This window comes from Lepus europaeus, chromosome 2 (assembly GCF_033115175.1).
Source record: "Lepus europaeus isolate LE1 chromosome 2, mLepTim1.pri, whole genome shotgun sequence".
Classification (NCBI taxonomy): domain Eukaryota; kingdom Metazoa; phylum Chordata; class Mammalia; order Lagomorpha; family Leporidae; genus Lepus; species Lepus europaeus.
Window position 1 is genome coordinate 107682797 of NC_084828.1, and position 21845 is coordinate 107704641.

Sequence of the window (21845 nt, forward strand, 5' to 3'; positions counted from 1 at the left end):
TCCTCTGCCGCTTTTCCCAGGCTATTAACAGGGAACTGGATTGGAAGTTGAGTAGTTGCCAAATCCCAGGTAGCGGCTCTACTTGCTATGCCAGCCCAGAAGGCATTCTTTAGAGTTAAACACACACACACACACACACTCACACACACAAATTACTTGCATGAAGTCACTCATCATTTACAATATATAGGAAAGCATATGTGCACCTCAACCCTCACTCTACCTCTTTTCCCTCTACCCCGAATTAGTTGTAAAGTTATTTGTCAATAAAAAAATGAAAACCTGAGCTTCAGAGAATGAGCAAAGGGGACATCACCTTCTTTGAATAATATAAGAAGGCCTAGGGATCATGTACAGTGCTACAGTGGTGGAAAGGGTAGGATGCCCTGCTAAAATGCTTCTTTTTTCCCATTAACTCTTGGTACTGTACTGGATTGAATAGTGCTGTCCCCACGCCTATTCATTTTCTTCCCAGAACCTCAGAATATGACCTTATTCAGAAATAGGGTAATTGCAGATGTGATGAATTAAGATAAAGTCATAAACTAGAGTAGGGTGAGCCCTTAATCCATTATGACTGACATCCCTATAAGATAAGGGGAGATACAAAAGATTGATTCTTCATGCCACTGTATCACCTGCTGCAAGTCCTTGCAAATATCACCCCTATCTTGGACACCTTAGAACTAACACCTTCTTCTGCTTCCCCTGCTCTCTCCCTGTCAATATACCCTCCACACAGTTACCAGAGCAACCTAATACGCACCTTTCAATGCTTCCAGACTGCCTGCGGGATAATGTTCAACTTCTTTGGCATGATGCAAGGCCCTGCATCATGTGATCTCTGCGCAAGCCTTCAGGTTAAAATCTCATCACTCTCTACTCCTGGCAGCTGATGCTCCAGAAATGTGGGACTACTGATTTACCGCTCTGCTTGCACCGCACTCCAGAGCTGTTGTCCAGGCTCTTCTGTGGGCTTACGATGGTCTTACCAGGGTCTGCCTGCATGCTCCTCTTCAGCCTGCAGAGCCTGCTCAGTCACCACTTTCATTGTGAATCTTCTTATTCTCACTCTCCCAGGACAGAACTAGCCCTGACCGCCTCTGTACCACACCTCTGAACTTTGTATGCATTTGAAATAACCCTTTTCTGTCCGACAAAGTGGACACTTTTGGCAGGTAAAGAAGCTATACCTTCATCACAACAGGGCCTATCACAGTACCTTACAGGCAGCAGGACTCAGGAGATGTTGGACGAAAATTCTTTTTATCTTAGGTGGGGAAGTCACGTCACATGGTACAGTATATGATATTTGGGGTAAATTTGAATTTAAACTTTTAAGATATTTTACTTATTTGAAAGGCAAAGAAACAAGGAGGGAGGCAAGGAGGGAGAGAGAGACAGAGAAAGAGATGTCTCCTAGTCACTGATTCATGTCCCAAATGCCCAAAACAGCTAGGGCTGGGCTAGGCCTGAGTCAGGAGCCTAGAACTCAATCTTTTTGGTAATGACTCAGCTACTTGAGCCATTATCTACTACCTCCCAGGGTATGCCTCAGCAGGAAGTCGGGATCAGGAGAGGAGGCAGCACTTGAGCCCACACACTTTTTTATTAATGTAGGAGTCACAATCAGCATCTCAACTGCATCAAACCACTGCCCTGGGTGCCTTTTTTTTTTTTAAGAATAAATAAATAAATATTTTGCTAAGTAGTGGTTTTGTTGTGTCATATACTTAAGAGATATTAATAAAAATTGAAGCAATCACGTAAAAGTAGAAAAATCAATTGCTTAACTCAAACCATACCATATGGGCTTAGGACCAGGACCAGGGCATTTTACTGACTGCTCTCTTTTGTTCACTCATCTTCACTCTCTCTACCTGCCTCTTTCTGTTGGCTCTGCATTTCAAATAAATAAATAGGTTGCTGGGATGCTGATGGATAGGGTTACACGGCTGCTGGGGCCCGCTTGAGGAGATGGAGAGTTATCAAGTGAACACTACCATTGCAACCCAGTACACCACTAATTACTCACAAATGATGAGTTATCCCAAGAGGTATACCAGATGGCCTTCCTTTCCACACTATTGGATACAACAAATTATATTGGTGCAAGTTAACCCTGGGGAGACTCTCACTATCAAGTCTAATGATGGGAACATTCAGAATATACAAGGGCCTGCTGATGTGCCTCTGATGTCACCAAGTGGTATTTTGCCACCTATATATCTTCCTCCTGGTTACATGTCTCAGGTGGTAGAAGAAAACGGGATTCGCAAAATTATCATTGTGCCTCAGACAATTGACTGTCATGTGTTCATGCCTGCTTCAGTGCAAGTACCACAGTTCATACTACCATTCTCTCCTGTGTATCCACAAGCCCCTGAACCGATGTATTCCTCAAATCAAGGAGAATTTCCACCACCTTACATCCAACAGCCAGGGCCACAGCAGCTGATGCCACCACCACCACCACCGCTGCCGCCACCACCAGCAGCAGCATTTATGTACCAACAAAATCATGGTAGTATATGTTTCTTAAATAGCAAATATTTTTAGTTTATGGAAATTAACATATTTGGACAATTATTAAAATTTAAAAGGTGGGAAATAACAACACTTCAATGAATAATGGGATTTGTGTGTTTGGCAAAATAGGGTTTCCTATATATGTGTGCTGTAGTTTGATATAGCAATGTGATTTATGATACTTAATCTTACTGATTAGGTCTATAAAATCAGATTCTAAAACTGTAAAATAATGTTTAGGTTATGAATGCCATATACTGGAAATATATGAAAGATATTGGAGGGTCAGCATTACAATCATCTTAAGAACTTAATATTTAGAAATGGAGTTACTACCTAGGGAGAAACTATATTTACTCGTATTTTTCTTTCTGTATGTACCACTTATTATAAACAGTCAAACATATGCCTAGTATCTGTATTAAAGCAAACTAATAAAAATTTTTAAAGTAAAAAATAAATAAATAACCTTTCAAAAGATTTTTAAATTCTAATTACTATATTAAGATGCATTTTTACATATGCCAGGTGTTTTAAGACCTTGCCTATTTCCATGAAGCAGTTATCCCAAATGTTTTCTTTCTGATTTCTGGTTGTAATTCTGATAGTGAACTTTCCTCTCCCTCAGCCCGTACTCCTCTCTCCCCAGTCTTTAACAAGAATCCTGGTTTGAATGCCTTTTCCGGTACCATTGGCCCACTGGAAGAGGTTTCATTCAGCTAGTATCCACCAAGTCATACCACTGTAAAGTAAGTTTTTTTTCACTTTGTAACAATAATTAGAGGTCATTTGATGAGGAATGAAAATCCCTTGTCAAGCTTTTACCCACTCTTTTTAACATTTATTTACGATTTTCTGTGGTTAATAGTTGACATTCCATTGTAATGAAAGCCTTCCCTCTTTCCCTATTTGTTTGTTCATGTATCTTAGTATAGATTCCTGGACTTTCAATGGTTTGTAGCCTATTATGATAGTTTGTTTTGATGCTAAAATTATGCCAGTTTTAGCCACCAGGAGATCTTTCAAGCTGCCACCTGTTCCATGATGTTTTGAGTACTTCCTTATCTTCCGGCAGGCCGGGTCGGGCTTATCTTGTAAAGCCACGTGCCCCGCCTTGGAATCCGCCTTTCCTCCAGCGAGCTGCCAAAGGGCTGGTTTCCTGCTACGAGGAGGGAAAGGGATTTGGAAACCAAGACTTGGGTGCTAAGTGTACCGCATGAGAGTCATTGTTGGAGCTACAGGGATTTTCCCTTCTTTCTCAGCTAGATAGGACACTGCCTGGCAAGTCTGGCTCTGGAAGACTTAATGCCTATCTTAATACCATCTCCACTTTGAGTGAAAGAACCCCCGCGCCTTGCACGGAGACTCAACCCACTGGAACAATTTCGGGTCTGGGGGTTGGGGAACCTCCGGGAAGAAGCCGCTGGCCACAGGCATGCAATGCAAGCCGCTGTCCTGCAGGGCCCGCTGCGCCACGCGCCGCGCCGTGCCAGCGCCTGCTCCAACCTGGGGTGCCTGGAACACTTGGCAAGGACACCCGCGAGGGGCACGTCAGCGCTCCGACTTCCTCCCGACGCCGCCCGCGATTGGCTACTGGGCGTATAAGAAACAAGCCAAGGAGCCGCTGCCTCAGGCAGAAACTTGCCGGAGGTCTCTGGGTGGCGTCGCCCCTTCCCCCTGGGTGCACCGGCGGGCCTGCGGAGCCGGGGAGGATGAGGTCGTCCTGCGTGCTGCTCGCCGCCCTGGTGGCGCTGGCCGCCTACTACGTCTACATCCCGCTGCCGGGCGCCGTGTCCGACCCCTGGAAGCTGATGCTGCTGGATGCGACTTTCCGGGGCGCACAGCAAGTGGTGAGGCGCAGCGGCGCGCTGCTTCGCTCCGGGTCCTCTCGCGCGGTCTCCCGAAGGGAGCAGCATTCCGACCTCCATCCGCGGGAACGCAAGGTCTCCCGAACGCGGCGGGGCGGTCGCACGCTCAGATGCTCCTGCGGGGCTTGTACGGGGGGTCGCAGTCGCCCCCTCTCTGGCAGCGGGCTAGGTCCGTGTCTCGCCTGCGATTGTGCCCGGGGAAGTGAAGTTCCAGGATAGAATTTGGCAACGGGGTTAATCTTTCTCCTGCCATAACTAGCCCTCTCTCTCTAGGCTTGCAACATCGAAAAGCGAATCCATCTTTGAGCCTTTTCCAAGCCTCCCCTCCCCCGTGTTCGTTCTCCGGTAGGGGCCGGCAGAGAGTGAGTTAAATGCATTAGGTTTTGATTCCGGGGAAGGCAGCCACTTAGAAGCCACCGGCGCGGGCGGGCCGGCCCCCACGGCCCTGGGCTCGCGGCGCTCCTTCCCGGGGGCAGCAGGCAGGGCCCTCGGGGCGCTGGAGCGGCCGCACGGATCTCCCAGTTCGTCTCCGGCGCAGCTCCAGGAAGGAGGCCGGGAGGCTGGGAGGCTGGGGTGGCGGTTAAGGTGCCGGCGGCGGCTCCGCTTTGCTGGATGTGTGTTTTCTGTTTGCCCGGCCTCTCTTTACGTCCTTGGCTGTCAAGGAGATAACCTTTTCCTGAACCTTAGCCTGGAAGGATCCCATTTCTCCCTATTGTAACAGGGGTGTGTGGTTCTCCCCACCCCTGGGACAGGAAAATCTGTTTCAGGCTTGTTCCATTGCAAGAGGCACTATTTTTAGTGTCAGAGAATCTAAAATGTAAATTACAGTCTGCAGCCAGGGCTGAGCCGTCCCATTGGACAGCATTTCCAAGCGGCCTGCTCTAACCTCAATAACCCACCTCCAAAACCAGCCTTTCTCCTCCTTCCCCCAACCTTTGTAAAGTCCTTCCTTCAGGAATGACAGCTGGAGAAAGAGGGAGAAAAACCGTGATTTTCTTAGAGGGTTTCTATTCCTTGTCCCTGTCCTCCTTGATTATGTGTAGGTAGATTACATGGTGTGGGGGCTTACTTTCACACACCCCCTCCCTGGGACACCGTAGCGTGTTTACAGTTTGGATTTGCTTTTCCTGAACCCAGCTTCGTTCTCCACCTCCAAGGTTGATTTTGTCCCTGAGGACAAGTCTGTGAAGCTGGAGACCCCCATCTTCCCTCCTGCTTACTGTGATGTTAACTACGATGGTGGGGCAATGACCAGCCCTTCCACAGGAAGTCCCGCCTTCCCATTCTGTGCCCCCCTCCCCCAGGCGGTTATGTAATTTAGAAGGATCACTCTGCAAAGATTCTGGAGAACAATGATATTTGAGCAGTTGGGTGGGGGGGCTGTCTACAGTATGAGGGCACTTCAAAGAGTTTGTGGAAAAATAGAATTAAGAGTTCATTTTGATGCAAAAATTGATATCCATGCATGGTTTTTTTCCCCATAGTATTAATTTTCCAGGAATTTTTTTAATAACTCTAGTTAACTTGAAACTAAAGAAAGCAGGAAAAAGTGATCAAGCCGCTGTGTTGGCTGCAGAGATTATTCTTAGTTCTCGTTCCCCAAGAAGTCTCCCCTCGTGTAAGTAATTTGGGAAACACCAAGTTGGGGGAAGAGCCTTTCTTCCTCAGCTCGGCCACCAAGTCCTCAAGAGCAAGGCCTTGGGTGCCCCACGGAGCAGAGGTGTGTGCAGATGGTGATGTGTGTGACAGATGAGGGAACAGGTGGCCCATCCACCCCCACCCCCACTGGCTTAGCAGAGAAGTGGTGCCTGTCGCTTCCCTTCTGCATTTCGAAGCATCACAAATGCCAGGAAGATTCTTCAGACACATGAAAGTGTGTTCCAGCTGCGGAAGCACTTGAGCGCTGTCACTTCACATTTTCCTAAGTCTTCCCTGTGAGATAGGACAAGTGACTCAATAAGCCTGCGGTGAGGTTTAGTGATGTCGTTAAGTGTTTTCATTCTAAAAGTTGTCCCCACGTGGTGTGGATTGTGGGGAATGGAAATGGAAGGGGATTTATAACAGTGACACCTAGAGAGCTACCACATAAAACTTCTTAGCCAAGTAATTGTAGTTTGAATCAGATGGCTCATTTAGTTGAAGCTAGTTGAGAGATTAGTGTTGTTTGCTTCCTAGCACAGCAGTACCTACCTAGCATCAAGCAATTCGAGTGCTACATTATTAGTGTTGTCTTTGGCAAATGCCTCCCCGTATCCCTCCTTATCTCCTCTGTCTTGTGCAGGGAGTCAGAATTTTGGGATTATGTTCACTGCACTTTGCTTCCACGGTCATCTAGTATTTTGTTTTTTTAAGATTTATTTATTTATTTGAAAGAATTACAGAGAAGGAGAGGCAGAAGTAGAGGGAGAGAAAGTCAGATCTTCTGTCCACTGGTTCACTCCCCAAATTATCGCCACAGCCCAGGCCGGGCCAGGCTGAAGCCAGGAGCCAGGAGCTTCATCCAGGTCTTCCATGTGGGTACAGGGACCCAAGGACTTGAGCCATCTTCTTCTGCCTTCCCAGACGCATTAGCAGGGAGCTGGATCGGAAGTAGAGCAGCTGGATTCAAACCGGCACCCGTATAGTATGCTGCACTGCAGGCGTTACTTAACCCGCTCCACCACAGCGCCCGGCCTGGTTCCTCTAGTATTACCTAAGAGAAAGCTGCTTAGACTCTCTAACTGGACGGCGCCAGTGCCGTGGGGTAGGTTAAGTCTCTCTGTATTTCTTTCAAATGAATAAATCGTAAAAAAAAAAAAAAAAAAATCCCGATGCCCCAGTCATACCTTAATACCATATTTATACCAAATCCCTGGGATGTGAGTATTTTTAGCAGTGTTCCTTAGGAAATCGCCTCAGGTGATTGCAATTGCAGCAAAACACGAGAACCATGGATCTATAAAACAAATAAAATGCCTTGCTCTTGTGGATGATATATTGTCCTTGAATTGCTCAAGTTATATTGCATACATGTTTCTGGGAATAAGCCCTTTTTCATTAGCATGGATTAGTTTCTCAGATTAGTTGGTTGATACTGTGGCTCTGAGTGTCTAAGGGGATAAAAGAGTAGCCTGGCAGATTTCAGCGGTACAGCAGTGGGCAAGCCCAGGAAGGGGCAGGGGATCAGTTTAGCTATGACTGACAGCAGGAGACTAGAGGGCTAATTGGGAAGTTCTGAGGACTGTTTTCAAAATGCTATTCAAATGAAGATTTAAAAAAAAAAAAAAAAAAGGCAATTCCAGCACGGCAGAAGACACTGACAAGTGTACAGTGCTGAGCGAATGTGCTTTGGAACCGCTTTTGTTGAGGACAGCTTGGCAACAGCCCTGGGAAGCTTTAAACCCAGCAATCCCTCTGGAGAGAATTTTTTGGTAAGAGATGCTGGATCTAGGCAAACCTGTGGCTGTAAAAAAGGGAGCATTTTACAGGATTCAAGGCTCGCTCAGCTCATCCGAAAGCACTGCCGTTTATGAGAAATGTGAGGAATCACTCACCAATCTCTTCTGTTCTCTCTCTCTCTGAATCTTTCTTTTTATTGCAGCATTGTTTGAAAAAATGAAAATGGATATAGAGAACAAGCAGGAAGATAATGTTTTTATTTTTTTAAAAGATTTTATTTATTTATTTATTTGAGAGGTAGAGTTACAGGCAGAGAGAGGGAGAGACAGAGAAAAGGTCTTCCTCTGCTGGTTCACTCCCCAAATGGCCGGAGCTGGGCCAATCCAAACCAGGAGCCAGGAACTTCTTCCAGGTCTCCCATACAAGTGCAGGGGCCCAAGGACTTGGGCCATCTTCTACCGCTTTCCCAGGCCATAGCAGAGAGCTGGATCAGAAGAGGAGCAGCCGGGACTAGAACCGGGGCCCTTTGGGATGCCAGCACTGCAGGCGGAGGATTAACCTACTGAGCCATAGCGCCGGCCCCGATAATTTCAAATATAATGATTTTCCTTCCAGGCCACAAGGAATCTTACCTTTATTTTAATATCTGTGTATTGCCACAGTAAGCATGAAGTCAGAAGAAAGTATTTTAAAACTTTTTCTGGGAGCCCAAAAATAAATTTCCTTCTTCTAAAGTGGAGTTGATGTGCTTATGCATATCAATATGATGTACATTTTGGTAGTTAAATTTCCTCTAAAAATTTATTGCAGGGGCCAGGTTGTGATGGAGTAAGTTAAGCCTCCGCCTGCAGCCATGCCATCTCATATGGGTGTTGGTTTGAGTCCCAGCTGCTCCACTTCCAATCCAGCTCCCTGCTAATGGCCTGGGAAAGCAGTGGAAGATGACCCAAGTGCTTGTGCCCCTGCACCCACATGAGAGACCCAGAAGAAGCTTCTGGCACCTGGCTTCAGATCAGCCCAGCTCCAGCCATTGTGGCCATTCGGGAAGTGAACCAGTGGATGGAAGACCTCTGTAACTCTGCCCCTCAAATAAATAAATAAATCTTTTTTTTTTTTGTTTTGTTTTGGACAGGCAGAGTGGACAGTGAGAGAGAGACAGAGAGAAAGGTCTTCCTTTGCCGTTGGTTCACCCTCCAATGGCCGCCGCGGTAGGTGCGCTACGGCCCGCGCGCTGCGCTGATCCGATGGCAGGAGCCAGGTGCTTCTCCTGGTCTCCCATGGGGTGCAGGGCCCAAGCACTTGGGCCATCCTCCACTGCACTCCCGGGCCACAGCAGAGAGCTGGCCTGGAAGGGGGGCAACCGGGACAGGATCGGTGCCCCGACCGGGACTAGAACCCGGTGTGCTGGCGCCGCAAGGCAGAGGATTAGCCTAGTGAGCCGCGGCGCCGGCCTGAAGAGACGCAATTTAAGAAAGCAAAAGTGAAGGCAAGAGACCACATAGGGAGCCCGGGTGCAGGTGAGAGCGAGGCCTGGTGCTTGCGGCTGGGGGCTGCTTGGGAGGGAGGCTGAGCGGAGTAGCTGCAGAGGAGGGGAAGGAGTCAGCCGGGAGAGCTCACGGATGACTCTTGGCCCAGACTCCGGAACCCAAGGCCAGTGGAGACGCTGATCCTGACAGGACAAGTGGCAGACCGTGTGGGAAGTGTCAGTGGGGCTGGCCCACGCACAGCAGCCACACCTAGAGGTCCGGAGCTCAGGACAGGGAGGCTGGGCTGGAGATGTGGACTTGGCGCCGGCGGCAAGTGCACAGTAGCAGAAGCGGTGGACGCAAACGTGTGTGGGGTGAGAGCTGGCCTGGGGGCTCCTACCAAAGGGAACCCCTGCGGGTGAGAGAGGGTGAGAGGAAGAAGGGACCAGTCCTAAGGGAAATGGGACCATAAGGAACATAATTTTTTACTATGCCGTACATTTAGATAGCCCTTTTGGGTTTTGTGAAAGGCTTCACTTATCTCATTTTATTGTGTCGTGAATAACTGGTGGGCATCGCTGGTTCCATTTGTCAGCTGAGGAGACTTAAGGTTCAGATCCGGTCAGGACATCCTCAGGATCACATGGTGAGTTTCACTGGTGAAGCAGGGGCCGCGGTGGAAATTCCCCAACTTCTCCTGGCGTGTGCTCACTGCTGGGCCATGCTGGAAGGGTGTCATTCGTGCATTCTTTGTGTCCTGACCTTTCCTGAGCTCTCACAGTTACTGTACGGCAGGCCTGACCTGTCTTTTTTGTGTCAGGGAGGTGGTTAGAGTTCTGTGGTACACCTTGAAAGTATGGGATATAATTTGGGGAGAAACTGTATGGTTTTGAATGACATAATTCACATGATTTATAAAGAGAATTATGCAAATGGTCAGAATGCAAACTCTGATAAATCTTGAAGTTATTAAAAATGGACTTAAGTTAAGGAGGTACCTTTCTCTGAAGGGAGGAGAGAACTTCCACTATGACTATGACCCTGTCGGAAGAAGATCGAAGTCTGCAAACTCAAAAGGCTTCCATAGCCTTGGCAACTCATGTCTAGAGCCTAGGGAGATTACTGACACCATAAACAAGAGTGTCAATTTGTTAAGTCAACAACAGGAGTCACTGTGTACTTACTTCTCATGTGGGATCTGTCCTTAATATGTTGTCCAATGTGAAGTAATGCTATAACTAGTACTGAAACAGTATTTTACACTTTGTGTTTCTGTGTGGGTGCAAACTGATGAAATCTTTACTTAGTATTTACTGAATCAATCTTCTGTATATAAAGATAATTAAAAATGAATCTTGGCCGGCGCCGCGGCTCAATAGGCTAATCCTCCGCCTTGTGGCGCCGGCACACCGGGTTCTAGTCCCGGTCAGGGCACCGGATCCTGTCCCGGTTGCCCCTCTTCCAGGCCAGCTCTCTGCTGTGGCCAGGGAGTGCAGTGGAGGATGGCCCAAGTGCTTGAGCCCTGCACCCCATGGGAGACCAGGAGAAGCACCTGGCTCCTGCCATCGGATCAGCGCGGCGCACCGGCCGCAGCGCGCTGGCCGCGGCGGCCATTGGAGGGTGAACCAATGTCCACTCTGCCTGTCTAAAATTAAGAAAAGAAAAGAAAATGAATCTTGATGTGAATGGAATGGGAGAGGGAGCGGGAGATGGGGGGGGGCGAGTGGGAGGGAAATTATGGGGGGGGGAAAGCCATTGTAAACCATAAACTGTACTTTGGAAATTTATATTTACTGAATAAAAAAAAAGAATAAAAATGGACTTAAGTTGTAATCCCTATAATACACTTAAATATCAGTATCTGGAGTGGCCTACCTGTAACCCATTTGTTGTGTGCCAGTTGAGAAACTCCCCTCTCTACAGATTGTACCTGTTCAAAGTATACATTGTTATGACTACTGTTATTAAACACAGAGGGTCCCATGTTACATATGTCTAGTAGCTATATCATTTGTTATCCAAACCAAGATTTTTTTGAGAATGACAGGGGCTGCTTCTAATAATCTTGCCAGGAAAACAGGTTCTTTCTTTTATTTTTAGATTTATTTGTTTGAAAGGCAGAGATACAGAAAGAAAAGGAGAGAGAGAGAGAGAGAGGACTTTTATCCACTGGTTCATTCCCCAAATGGACACCATAGCCAGGGCTGGACCAGGCCCAAGCCAGGAGCCTGGAACTCCATTTGGGTCTCCCACATGAGTGGTAAAGGCCTAAGCACTTGGGCCATCTTCCACTGCTTTCCCAGTCTCCTTAGCAAGGAGCTATATCAGAAGTGGAGTAGCCAGGATGCTGGGGTTATAGAGGCAGCTTAACCTGCTATGCCACAGCACCACTCCCCCAACCTCTGCCTCCCTCCCACCCCCCTCCCTTTCTCTCTCTCTCTCTTTTTCTCTCCCTTCTTTTTGGACAACAGTTTCAAACCAGAATTATTCCCAGGCAAACCTGGACAGATGCCCAGGCTACAGTCAGCTGACTTGTAGCCATCCAGCCCAGTCAAGCCAAAGCTGTAGAAGGGTCCCGGTGCCTGAGCCCTGAGTGCTGACTCTCCGTTCCACTCCCTCGTCCCACCCTGGCTGGCACCCCTGCTAACCCCAGCCTCACGCGTCTGACACTACCTCTTGTCCCGCCTTCCTTGCATGCCCTCCTACCCTCTCACTTTGGCCAACATCCCACACATCTTTCAACACCAACTCAAAATCATCTTTTCTAGAGACTTCCTCATCCTCTCCTTGAAACGCCAGCCAACCTTCCTTTCCCTCTCTACCCTCTGCTAGCATTTTGTGTTTCCTTTATGGCAATTGTGCTTATTCTCTTGTGTGGGTTTTTTTTTTTTTTTTTTTTGACAGGCAGAGTGGACAGTGAGAGAGAGACAGAGAGAAAGGTCTTCCTCTGCCATTGGTTCACCCTCCAATGGCCGCCGCGGCTGGCGCACTGCGGCCGGTGCACCGCACTGATCCAAAGCCAGGAGCCAGGTGCTTCTCCTGGTCTCCCATGGGGTGCAGGGCCCAAGCACTTGGGCCATCCTCCACTGCACTCCCTGGCCACAGCAGAGAGCTGGCCTGGAAGAGGGGCAACCGGGACAGAATCCGGTGCCCTGACCGGAACTAGAACCTGGTGTGCCGGCGCCGCGAGGTGGAGGATTAGCCTAGTGAGCCATGGCGCCGGCCCTCGTGTGGGTATTTATTGACAGATTCCCATCATAATTGTAAGCTTCCTTGCCTGTCATAATTTCCTTCTTACCGTTTTGGGCTTGTATTTTTGTCTTGCTTTGTTTGAAGATCATTTGTGATACAGAAACCAGAGGGAGAATAGGGATCCGTGGTTCTGCTTTCTTGTGGTGTCTGTGCTGCTGCATCTGTCCCCAGGGGCTGACCTGGTGCTCCCATGTGCTTATGTCTTGGAACTTAGCCAAAAGTGGCTTTTTGTTGTCCTTTGCAACTTTTATTTTTGCAAACCTCATGGTTTTTTATGTTTCTAACTTCCTCATAATACTTTTTGTAATGAATTAGGTATCTGTTTCCAGCTAAATATCAGTTATAATTACAAACCATTTCCTTAAACAATTACTGGCAAATTTCCAGATTCATTCTACCTCTTCTACTTCTTCCTGAATGGGATACATGAGTACCCCTGAGGAATGATGTGACACACTGCCTTCTGAGCTACCTGTCCTACAATATTATTCTAGGACACAAATGACTTTTTTTTAAAGTTTATTTTATTTATTTGAAAGGAAGAATGACACAGAGAGAGGAGAGACAAACAGATCTTCCATCTACTGGTTTGCTCCCCAAATGGCCACAATGACCAGAGCTGGGCCAGGCTGACACCATGAGCCTGGAACTCCATCCATGTGTCCCATGTGGGTGGCAAGTTCCTAAGTACTTGGGCCTTCTTCCACTGCCTTCTCAGGCACATTGACAAGGAAGCTGGATCAGAAGTGGAGCAGCCAGGGCTCAACCAGGGCTCTGATATGGTATGCCAGCACTGCAGGTGGTGGCTTAACCCACTGTACTACAACACCAGCCTCACAACCTTGAACTTTTTGATCTGTTTTCCTAAAGTGCAAGATGTTTACCCCACTGATTTGGTATGCACATTAGTTCTAAGATAGGATCATTTTGTTCCCAAGTTTCAGCCACTTCCATTTCGTAGCACAATTCTTCTTCTTGAGAGGCAGGAGCTGCAGTAACCGCTGCTTCCTTAGCTTTTGTAGCAAGGCAAGTCAGTTCTGCTTTGAGAAGATGATCTGCTTCTAATAGACTGCAGGTCTCTACATTACGCTGGATCCACGTGCTGAATGGTAAACAATCACCTAGGGAAATAGTAGGATGAATGTCTTCATTTTACAGAAAGGAAGTAAGGAAATAAAGGCTCCACAGAGTGAAGCTGTTCACAGACACACAGCTGCTAGTGCGGCTGGCTGTGACCCAGGTCTGCTAGCCCTAGAGCCCTGTCAGCGACAGCTGACAGTCTCCCATCAGGGTCCCCTGTGTCCCCGTCAGGGTCCCCTGTGTCCCCCACCCCCACCCCCAACTCTAAACTCATTTGTCTGGTCCTGTGAGCATGCATCGCACCAAGACAGACTGAGCATGTCATGTATTTACACATTTTAATTCTGGGAGATCTTAATATCATTAAAAAAAAAAAAACCTTTAGGCAAAATAAATTTGATAGCAATCATCTGGGCAAAGACCAAGTGATGATGATGAGTCAGGCAGACTCAGAACCTCAAGAGGCTCAGAGTTCCACTCCGCAGCATAACAGTGAGCTGTCATAGACCAAGCGGGCAGCAAAGCAGAGAAATTACTTAACTGGCTGCAGCTAGACATGGGCCTTATGTGGGAATGATCCAGTGGAATGTGTTGTGGTAGAAGTTCACCAGTGGTTTCTGATTACTTCCGCTTAAACTTCATTTTGCTGTTTGCACTGAATTGGGTTTTGGTTTGCTTAGGAACTCTGAGTCCAGGGACAACCTCAGAATAATTTCCTTATTTGTTTTAAGAAAGTACAGCACAGGGGCCGGTGCCATGGCTCACTTGGTTAATCCTCCACCTGCGGCGCCGGCATCCCATATGGGCGCCGGGTTTTAGTCCCGGTTGCTCCTCTTCCAGTCCAGCTCTTTGCTGTGGCACGGGAAGGCAGTGGAGGATGGCCCAAGTGCTCGGGTGCCAGCACCTGCATGGGAGACCAGGAGGAAGCACCTGGCTCCTGGCTTTGGATCAGTGCAGCGGCGACCGTAGCGACTATTTGGGGGATGCCGTAGCGGCTATTTGGGGGGTGAACTAAAGGAAGGAAGACCTTTCTCTCTGTCTCTCTCTCTCACTGTCTAACTCTATCTGGCAAAAAAAAAAAAAAAAAAAAAAAAAAAAAAGAATGTACAGCCCACATTGCAAAGGGTTCTATGATTCACTGAGTTTGTGAACTATTGAGTTAAGCAATTAATCAAAAAATTTTTTTCTTAACCAAAAGATTTTAGAATTCCTACTACACTCATATCAAGAGAATTTTCACCGAGTCCCATATTCAGTTGACTACAGGTCTCTTATTTTACAAAATATCTCGTACAGCTGATAGAGTATTAGCAAATTTTGTGGAACATATCCATTTAAAGAGCCTGGACCTGGGGATCAAGGGGACTGACTCTGAGCTGTCCTAACTGTGTGACCTTCAACAGGGCATTTAACCTGTGAGTTTGTTTCCTGATCCAGCAACTAGTTATAATACTTAGCCCATTGACTTACTGTGAAGAGCTCATAAGATGATGTGTGTGTATGAGGCTTCATTGCTCATTGTCATCCCCTTTCTCACTCATTAGATAATATGCAAAGCATTGGGAGCAGTACCTGGCACATAAGGAATATTTTCTCAAGATCTAATTTTTGGCAGTTCCCCACAGTATACTACAATTCACTATTTAAATATGTTGCTTTTTTTCTTTTATTTTCATATTTTTCTCTTTTTTTAGATTTATTTATTTGAAAAGCAGAGTTACAGAGAGAGAATGAGATCTTCCACTTGCTCGATCACTCCCCAAATGGCCACAACTGCTCGAGTTGGGCCAGACAAACCAGGAGCCTGGAACTCCATCCAGGCCTCCCACTTGGGTGGCAGGAGTTCAAGCACTTGGGCCATCTTCCAGGTGCATTATCAGGGAGCTGGATTGGAGGTGGGGCAGCCAGGACTCAACCGATGCTTGTATAGAATGCCAGTGTCGCAGGTGGCAGCTTAACCCGCTGTATCACAATGTTGGCCCCCATTTTCATCCTTATTGTCAATCTGTTACTGCTCTTAGGTCTGTGGACTTCTATATAGGAGTAGATTTTTTTTTAAAGATTTATTTATTTTATTTGAAAGGCAGTTACATAGAGGCAGAGAGAGAGGTCTTCCATCTGCGGGTTCACTCTCCAAATGGCCACAAGGGCTGGAACTGCACCAATCAAGCTAAGGGCCAGGAGCTTCTTCTAGGTCTCCCATGTGAGTGTAGGGGCCCAAGGACTTGGGAAAACTTCTACTGCTTTCCCAGGCCATAGCAGAGAGCTGGATACGAAGTGGAGCAGCCAGGACTCAAACCGGTGCTCATATGGGATACAGCACTGCAGGCAGCGGCTTTACCCACTATGCCATAGTGTTGGCCCCACAAGAATAGATCTTAACATGAACTGCATTTGGCTACAGTGACAAGATTTAAATTCTGGCTTTAGCACTTACTAGTTGTGTGACTAGTTGAACAAGTTACTTGACTTCTGTAAGTGTTAGTTTCTTCATCTGTGAAAGTGGGGATAATGACAGTGCCTCTCTCGGCTTGATTCAATCAATGTGATTGTTCTATGATTTTCTTATATTAACCCAACTTATAAAATCCTGTGAGGTAAGTACCATTGTTATTCTGGCTTTGTAAAGGAAAAGACCGAGACTCAGAGGGTAAAGTTTAAGTATCTGCCGGAGCCACACAGCCAGTAAGTGGAAGAGCCAGGATTCAAATCCATATACTCCGTCCAGGGTTAATGCTCTGAGAGCTGGAGAAATTACACGTCTCCTCGACAATCACTGTGTTATGTCCAAGATCTCAAGCTGTCAACTCAGTTTAGAATTTTTGGTGTCATTTGAAAAGAGTCCTTAGACTTCAGGTACTTGATGGAAAGTTTTAGTTTTAGCTTTAAGATTTATTTATTTACTTGAGAGGCAGAGTTATAGACAGAGAGGGAGATACAAAGAGAAACCTCTTCCATCCTCTGTTTCACTCCCCAAATGGCCGCAAAAGCCAGAGCTGGGTTAGTCAAAAGCCAAGAGCCAGGAGCTTCATCCTTGTCTCCCACGTGGGTGGCAGGGCCCCACGCACTGCTGCTTTCTCAGGTGCATTTGCAGGGAGCTGGATCAGAAGTGAAGCAGCCGTGATTTAACCCACATCTATATACGGAACGCAGGCACTGCAGACAGAGGCTTAACCTGCCATAGTGCTGTTCATAGATAAAGCTGTTCACAGGGCATTTTGTTATAAAAATTACAGTGCTTTGCTTGAATTCTAGTCTGTACGAAGGTAGTGATGAAGTCTCTCTGAACAGGGTTGATCTTTTCCTCAATAAAGGGCTCCGAATTTGCTCCAATGACTGCTCTCTTTGCCACCCAGAGATCTAGACTGTATGTATGAAGGAGATGACTTTGACATCTAAAGTTGTAAAGGCAACTTTAACATTGACTACTTCTTCCATTGACGACCATAATTATGGAGCTTCCCATAGCCTCTGTCACATATTAGCTGGGCAATTATTATGTGCTCGGCATTGGCAGAGACCAATTCATGAGCCAAAGGGCACCTGCTCTAGAGCTACGTCCAGTGCCAAAGTATGTGTGAGTTGTTGTGTGAACACAGAGACCTCTGTTGGCAGGTCAGGGATAATGGAAACCCTGGAAATACATGAAGACCCCTGAGGAATCAGTGTTGAGAGAGAAGATTGTGGCAGAGTTGCTGGGAGAACTGGGGCTGACAAAGGAGGCAGAACCTAGAGGGAACAAGGAAGAAACTGGGAAACAGTGTCAGAACCAGAAAAAACACTGCCAGTGGGTGGTCAACCTCGTGGAGTTCTCCTGAGAAGCTGAGGAATGCGAGGACCCAAATGAGCCATCAGCCCTGCAGCCTGGTGGAGCCCGCAGAGTGTCAGCCCCGGCTTCACGTGCAGTGTCTTCCGCCTGCAACCTGTTTGTTGGCATGATGTCAAGGATGCCTGCCAAAAATCATGCTCTCACTTTGGCAATATTGCTTCTGAGCTATTACTGCTGGTAGGAAATAGTCAAAATATACTTTATAGATTGTGGTTAAAACTTGAGGTGAAGCTACCGATGTACTAAATAGTGCAAAAATATATTTACATACACACATATTCAGAAAGAAAAAGTAAAGAAACTCCCACTAAATTTCCAAATAACTACCTTTCAATTTAAGTTGATTGGTTCATTTATGTGGAAACATTTTACAATATGGAATCTTAACAGGCTGAGTAGCTTCTCTTAACTGCCTCAAAACAAGGTTCACGGGGCTGGTACTGTGTCATAGCGGGTAAAGCTGCCTCCTGCAGTGCTGGCATCCATATGAGCACCGGTTTGAGTCCAGGCTGCTCCACTTTCAGTCCAGCTCTCTGTTATGGCCTGGGAAAGCATTTGAAGATGGCCTAAGTCCTTGGGCCCTTGCACCCATGTGGAAGACCCTGAAGAAGCTCCTGGCTCCTGGCTTTGGATTGGCCCGGCTCTGGCCACTGTGGTCACTTGGAGAATGAACCAACAGATGGAAGACTTTTCTCTCTCTCTCTCTCTCTCTCTCTCTGCCTCTGCTTCTCTGTAACTCTACCTTTAAAATTAATAAATAAATCTTTTTTTAAAAAGTTCACATTTGATGAATATTAACAATTCTATTTTAGATTGAATCCGCTAACTCTCTAGTTATCAGTGTAACATTTAAATACACATACAGGAGTCAGGAGTCTGGTGCAGCAGTTAAAACCTTGCTTAAGATTGTTGCATCCCATGTTGGAGTGTCGGGGTTTGGGTTCTGGCTATGCTTTTGTTTAGTCTCCAACTTTTGTTTTTTCAAGATTCATTTATTTTTCTCTAAAAGACAGAGTTAGAGGGAGAGAGGGAGAGAGGGAGAAGTGCGTGCGCGCGCACACACACACACACAGAAAGAGAAAGAGAGAAAGATCTCCCATCTACCAGTTTACTTCCCGAGTGGCCCAAAGTGGGCCAGCATTGGGCCAGGCCAAAGCCAGGAGCCTGGAACTCCAAGATCTTCTGTGGCACTTGGGCCATCTTCTGCTGCCTTCCCAGGTATACTAGTAGGGAACTGGATTGGAAGTGGTGCAACCAGGACTTGAACCTGTACTCAGATGGGATGCCAGGTTCATGGGTGATGACTTAACCCACTGTGCCACACTGCCTGCCCCTAGTCACCACCTTTGACAGTTACGATTTCAGGAACTGAAGCCAAACTACTTACTCACTGTTATTTTAGCCTCACAAAGTTTTGATTTTCTCATCTCTAAAAATATGGGCTATGGGGCATGCATCTAAACCTAGTAGTTTAAGGTGCAGCTTGAGATACCTGCATCCCATTTTGGAGTGCCTGGGTTCAAGTCCTGGCTCAAGCTGGCCCTAATTCAAGCTGTCCTACTAATGCACTCCTTGGGGGGAGTCCGTGCTGCCCACATGGATAACCCAGATTGGCTTCAACCTTGCCCAGACCTGGCTGTTGTGGGCATTTGAGGAGTGAACTAGCATATGGAAGGTCTCTGTCTGTCTGTCTTTCAGATAAAATGAAATAAAAAGTATTTTTCATTGATAAGATAAATACACATAATGTACTTTTGCCAAGGATGAGAGGTCAATGTTTTATACAATGTTCCGTGTACCAGAAGCCACAGAAGCAGTTCCTTACTCAAACCAATAACTTGTCAGTCTAATTTCCTCACAGAGCCAAATAAAAATCATGTAATTCTATTTGATTAAATATAGCTATGTCATTGATGAAAAGAAAAATATTGTTGGTTATGTCTATAGAAGGAACTTACTTGTAGTGATTTTCCATTGCTCTGAAGACATTAACATGAGTTTCCTGTCTACAAAAGCATATTGTGGGGGCAAACAATAGAATTTTAACTGCTTTGAAACACTGGACTTTCATTTGGTATTACCAGTGGTTAACTGTCTTCTGACCAGCGCTCCCTTGCCCTTTAACCACCCTGGTCCTGTTTATGCTGTTTGCTGGCTTCACCAAGGGGCCGGCAATCATGGGCAGTGTTTTTAATTCTATATCCTTTGAGGGTCCAGGGAATCATGCAGCATACTTAACTGCTACAGTCATTATTGACCTTCGAGAAATTCCACTGGTCTTTGTCCTGGCCACATCATGTCTGTGGAGGGCTGGGGAAGGCTCTAGCCAAGGAGCTCATTGTGCTCCTGTTTTGACTATTGGCACTCTGACCTGTGTACTGATTGTTGGCGGGGGCAAGAGGGGGCGGGGAGATATTACGTCATTGCAGGTCCTTGGGTAAGGCAAGGCAGGTCCTCTCTTGAGACTTCCAGTCCAGACACTTGTAGACCCAAGTTGTGTTTAGGTAGTTATTTGAAAGAAAAGAATGACGTCTCCTGCTTGTACTTAATACTAGCTTCTCTTGTGCACAGCTGAATATTTGTAATTATGTTCTGTGTTGGACCCACTGCTGTAAAAACAATAAAATAGGACACAGAAGGGAAAGAAGCTATACACACTGGTAAATGTAGCCGCAATGAAAATTGGTTCCTGTGGTTTTACAGGCATGTGGGAGATCTAGGTTTGCTTTTAAGGTCTTTTTATTAACGTTGAAGTTACACTTAAACGTGCAGTGTGAGACTGTTACAGCTGTACACGTGGTTCCTTTTCTAAAGTGTCAGTGACTTTTCAGCAGACATTTATTGATCACCCGGAATGTGCCAGACACTACAGAGACCTTGAAATGCTCACTCTCTGAAGAGCCCGTAGGTCCACAATCGCAACAAAGCCTTCAGAGTACTTCAGGCTGTGGTGTGTAGCAGGCACTGTGAGGGCCTGCTGGAGGAAGCCCCTGTGCGCCTGATGAACTTGGGCAGAAGAACCCAGAGGAAGCACTGGCTGAGCGGAGTCTGGAAAGAGAGAGAAAAAGCTCTGTCGGTCAGACGGCAAGGGCATTCCAGGAAAAGAAGGCAGCAGGTGCAAAAGTCTGCAGTGGCGAGCGTGATCCCCGCAGAGAGCTACTTCTGTTGAGTTTCTGAAAGTGTAAAATGAAAACTTGAGGAGGATCTTTACCTAACTGAGCCCTGGGAGCCCCAGTACTGTTAAGATCTGTTTCACTCTTAGTTGTGGTCACTTCTAATAAGCTAAAAGCAGGATTATGAAAGCACACAACTAATGTGTGATTTTTCAAGAGTAAGGGTGAAATGAACTTTAAATTACTTATTAAAAATGTTCTCTGGGGCCAGCGTTGTGGTGTAGCAAGTTAAGCCACTGCCTGCGATGCTGGCATCCCATATCAGAGCACCTGTTGGAATCTGAGCTTCTCCTCTTCTGATCCAGCTCCCTGCTAATGTACCTGGGGAGGAAGCAGAAGAGTGCTTGGGTCCCTATCACCCATGTGGGAGACCCAGATGGACTTCCAGGCTCCTGGCTTAGGCCTGGCCCAGCCCTGACCATTGCAGCCATTTGGGCAGTGAATTAGCAGATGGAAGATCTTTTTTGTCCTCTCTGTAACTCTGCTTTTCAAATAAATAAATAAATAGATTTTTAAAAGATGTGTATTATCTGTTATAAACCTGTGGAGTAGCATTTAAATTTTAGTGACCGAATAATATAATTTGATAGAAAACAAAGCATTTTCCTGGCATTGTTTAGTTTTAGTAGCTTCTTGTCTTCAACAAAAACGTCAAGCCAGTCCATCTTATTGCATCTGTGAATCATTGCTTCAGGAAGTCACTCTTTGAAGCTTGGAACAAAAACTGCAGTTGTTGGCAGTGATGGTGCTTTATGTGAGACAAAACCTTGCATGTTCATCCAAGGGGTGGGTGGGTCCGAGGTTAGAGAACTTGGCCTCTTGTTTGCATTACCCGGTGCCATTTCCCTCTCAACCTGTTTTCCTCTCTCGACCCACTCTGTTCCTTCCTATTTTTATCTTCCAGATCTTTCATCTTGCCATGAGCAATTGTCAGTTTTTCCAGTTCCTCCTAAGTAATTCTGTCTCCCATGCCCAGCAGGAGGGGGAAGATATGCAGGCTTCCCAAATACGTACCCAGTTCCTAAAAGTACCTGGCACAGAGAAAAACACTCACACACTTGCTGAGTGAATACCTGGAAGAGGGACCAAAAGCCCCTGGGCAGTTTCTACAGTAAAGACGTTGCTGGTGATAACCCTGACAGGAAGTCATCCCTGTACATCCCCTTTCTCAAAGGCTGCATCAGAAGGATCAACCAACAAAATTGCTTGTTTTTACCCTGGATTTCTCTTTGTTTTTGTTTTGTTTTGTTTTTGCAGGAAGAGCCTAAGC

General features: G+C 46.6%; 1 protein-coding gene across 1 annotated transcript in view; it reads left to right on the forward strand.

Annotated features, from left to right (window-relative positions):
- Positions 1 to 4065: 4065 nt before the first annotated feature.
- Positions 4066 to 21845, forward strand: part of NCEH1 (neutral cholesterol ester hydrolase 1) — a 72258-nt gene continuing 54478 nt past the window's right edge. Inside the window, exon 1 of the mRNA XM_062211747.1 lies at positions 4066 to 4379. Coding sequence (XP_062067731.1) covers positions 4242 to 4379 — 138 coding nt within the window. The 5' untranslated portion in view covers positions 4066 to 4241. The remainder of the gene's footprint in view (positions 4380 to 21845) is intronic.